The sequence below is a fragment of the Stegastes partitus genome, unplaced genomic scaffold (genome assembly GCF_000690725.1).
Source record: "Stegastes partitus isolate 25-593 unplaced genomic scaffold, Stegastes_partitus-1.0.2 Scaffold727, whole genome shotgun sequence".
NCBI lineage: Eukaryota > Metazoa > Chordata > Actinopteri > Pomacentridae > Stegastes > Stegastes partitus.
The window spans coordinates 284,189-288,253 of NW_007578458.1; the positions used below are offsets into that span (position 1 = coordinate 284,189).

General features: G+C 42.9%; 1 protein-coding gene across 1 annotated transcript in view; it reads right to left on the reverse strand.

Moving 5' to 3' along the window:
* Nucleotides 1-1,700: 1,700 nt before the first annotated feature.
* LOC103364215 (sterile alpha motif domain-containing protein 5-like) overlaps nt 1,701-4,065 on the reverse strand; it is a 33,194-nt gene continuing 30,829 nt past the window's right edge. The window contains exon 2 of the mRNA XM_008291262.1: nt 1,701-1,724. Coding sequence (XP_008289484.1) covers nt 1,701-1,724 — 24 coding nt within the window. The remainder of the gene's footprint in view (nt 1,725-4,065) is intronic.

Genomic DNA, 4,065 nt, shown 5'->3' on the forward strand with positions numbered 1-4,065 from the left:
TCCATCTATCTGTTCATTTATCAGTCTATCAATCGATCAAAGTAAGTTGTTAAAATGAACCTAAGTACAGAAAATTAGGCTGAAATGTATCTTAAACACTGACAGGACGATTACACTTGAGCAAACATGTACAGTGGAACCTATTCAATCCTCAACTCACTTTTCTTGTTGCTCTTCAACCCTCACCTTACAGAAAATAAATACAAATAAAAGATACTCTTACAAAGCAACTGGCCAACAGTATGTAATCTAAACTAAAGTATGCATGGTGAGCAGACATTATATGCTTTACCTATGTTTTCCTTTAACTTCATGCACCAGCAGGTGGCAGCAGATAGTAATCAACATCTTTCAGTGACTTACTGAGGCTCCAATGCACAAGATCTGAGGGTAGTGATAACGAGTTATAAAGTAAATTGGACACATTAGGTTGAGTGGAAATGAAATATTTCCAGAAGAAACAGCGCTGTGATTTTCCTCTTTCCTCCTGCGCTCACTGATGTAGCGTGTCTACATGTATCAACAAAGGCATGTTTACAGACCCTGCAGGCATTAAGTAAGTATCAGGGCCGTGACCTCATTTGCTTGTAGTATTAGCCACTGAGATTAAGTGTGGAGAAATAACCCTCAGCATCTTTGTCTAATCATGACAACAGTGCCTGTAATCTTCATCTTTAACAGCTGACCACTGACTCCAGAGCAGCCGCAGCAGCAGGTAACAATACCAGTGTCAGATCTGAGGCAGGAGGCTGCAGATTACGCTGAGCTGCAGATGGATGGTGGAGATGGTGGAGGGCTACGCTCAGTGTTCGGTGCCAAAGGCCAGAGGTAGCTCATGCCAGAAAGGGCAGTTTTCCGCCTGGCTACACAGCGGCGGGCTGCTTGTCACCTCGGTGCACAGGAGGAGAAACCGGATGCCTTTCCTCCCTGTCAGCCATCGCCTTTTCTATCTCAGTCAAGTCTCCTGACTTTATGTCAACCTGCAGCGCCCGAGTGCTCATCTGAGCTTTGATCCCTGAGGAGATCAGTCTGTGCTCGAGAGACCGAGACACACATTCATCTGTTTCTGGTGAAAAAGCAAAGCCTGACAGGAATCACTGCTGAGCGACTGCATGGTACAGAGAACGTATTAAAGTACATATATTGGTTAAGTGTTACCTTCATCTTAAGATGCTACCTTAGCAGCAGAAATGAAAAGTTTCTCCAGTGAGGAGTTGGAAGGGCTACTGAAGGTCATTTACTCAAACAACAGCAAGAAATTTAATTATTTGACTGCAGGTAAACATTAAGATCAAGGTGTGTATTCACAGAAATTATTTCTGAAACCTGCTCATGTGGGCGGAGATTTAAAAAATTAAGATTTAAACTGGTCCACTTTGTTCAAATTCCCATTCAAAGAACCAGGGCTGTGTGCAAACATTGGATTTTTTAGCGCACACACACACACACAGAACAGACAGCTCTCAACAACATATTCACTAAAATGATCAAAACTGTATTGGATTAGTATCACCTACTCTACCTTCAATAATGGTGTATTTTTGGCATTCTCCAACTGGCTCTAAAATGTTTAGATAAGTGAAAGTGGTACAGAAATATAACTGAAGCCAGATAAGCTTTAAATGACAGCAGTAATAGTCATTATAAGTCAGAAATGCATGTGAGAATTGCTGCTACTCCAGAGCGCCCAAGGGCCCGGTCTAGATCGACAGCCCCGGGGCCCCCTAAAGAGAAAAAGAGGATCAGTAAAAGAGCTTAACCATTCATGTCTGAGTGGTTAAGTGGATTTTGACAAGTCCCAAACGAGGGTTTGACGAGAGGGGTCACACTTTGACATGCACACTGTCAGTCACAGATGCACAGATGGCATAGAGAATACCTGGTATGGTTTGAACTGCATTAGCAAGGTCCGAAACACACAGCTCTGCTCCCACTTTTCCTGCTGTCAGTCGCTGAGAAAATATTTCTCACTGCTGACAGAGACAAAATACCAGCTCTACTGCATGCAGGACATTTCTCTAACATAGAATAGTAGACTGACTAAACTGCAATGACTGCAAAACAGGTTTTTCATACTGCAAGACGGCACACAAATGATAGTCATTTGATGCAAAAAATGTGCACCACAATGTGACAGATTTAAAACAGCACTGTTATCTACTGGCATGCAGAACAATATGAAGGTAAAGCCGCTGAGAGAAATCGGCCACAGATTCAGATTAGAAAAAAGAACAGGAGTGAAACTCTAAAGAAGATTAAGTGGGCAGACAGGAGGCACAAAACAAACTTTTTGTCTACGGCACTAAATCTTGCAAATCCAATGGGGATTTTAAACATTAGCTGAAACACACACAGGGCACATTTAGATGCAGCAAACCACAGTCTCCAAAACGCGCTCGGCTACAAAATGCAGCACAATACGCATTTTGAAATATGTATAATCTCTCATTTAAAAAGCAGCCCGTGGATTGTTCTGGAGCTCAACTTGTTTTGAAGCAGCTCCTGGATTGTCCCTAGTCCTTGGAGCATGTTTAATTTAAAGATCAAATTGTGAATCATCTCCTTTAAATTTCAGTTAAATCCCCTTTGGATGGCAGTGTTTGCAGTCTGGGGCGGCGTATGGATTGTCCCCATTCCATGAAGCATGTTTAATTCAGTGGTGCTGAAAACAAATACGGAGACCTTCCCCTTTAAATTCAACTCGATTCACACCTCCAAACAGCATGTGTATTCCTCAGTTGGAAAAGGCTCTGTGAATGGTTCAGGGTTTACGGTGAAGCAGCCTGTGGATTGTTCATAATCCTTGAACCATGTTTAATTTAGAGGTGCTGAAATCACTTCATCTGCCCCTCACCCCACTGCTCAGGCAATTACCCCTGGGTGACTGTGCTGCGAACCCCTCAGACACGACCGCCAGCGTCTCCGGCTGCATCAGCAGCAGCAGCGTGGCAGCTCGGCTCGCCTCTCACAAGACCGCAACATCCACCGATCCTCCTGTGAGACGCCGCGCCGGAGTCAAGGGCAGCTGTCAATCATGAAATGTAAGATCATGAGGCCCCCAGAGTGAGGTCATTCTACATGGTGTGAAAAACAAGTGGATCGGCCCAATCAGGAAAGAAAACACCCTCTGGCCATTTCTCTTTTGAACCACTTCATGGGAAAAACATGCAGAGGAGAAATACACGACTTTAAAAGCAGCAAGGCAAGACCTGAGAGGTGATGAACGTAATGTAAATAAACGTTGGCCATGATTGTGGAGACTCCCCATGTCCCCTTTGACAAGTGGAGACATCCCAACGGAGCTGCCAACAACAGCTCCTGTCCAACTTGATTTGCCTCTTCCTCTAAATCCCCTCTGTCATCCCGAGAGCATCCACCTTACAGCCATTACATCCATTAATGGATGCTAACCGCAGCTAGCCAAGCATGTTCTGACATCATGAGAATTGCATGAAGATCTATAGAGAGCCTGAAGACTGGTTAGAAAATAGTTCAGCATTCACGAGTTGTCTCGCTTTCAGTGTTTGACATCTTTTCAATGACAGATGAGATCGTATATGTGGTTATCGTACTGTAGCTATTAAACCTTTATTTCCTAGCCTCAAGCATTCCTGACAACACTACATATGCTGCAAAATCCACTACAGTGTTCATATATATTTAATTCTGCCGCTGCTGTATACATTTTTCTTGCTTATTTATTTTTTTGCTGTAAAATGAACGGGAGTTGGTAAAAGCAAACCTCTGCGTGACACAATGCTTGAAATGTCAAGAACCTATAGATTAAATATGTATAACCACTCATTGGAATTGATTTCTTGCTCAATATCTGGCCCATTCTTGAAGCCGACATCTCGAAAAGTGTTTAAAGATTCTTACAGTTTTCAGTCAATGTACCTTATTAAAGTTTCATGGAAATTAGAAATAGCGCTCGCTTAATAGTAAAATACCATAGAGGCTGTTATACATTATGTTATACTTGTACTGTATATAACAGATGCACAGGCATGGGCTGTCAACACACAATATGCCTGTTCAGTGGTTCTGGGTTTTACCAAACCCTGG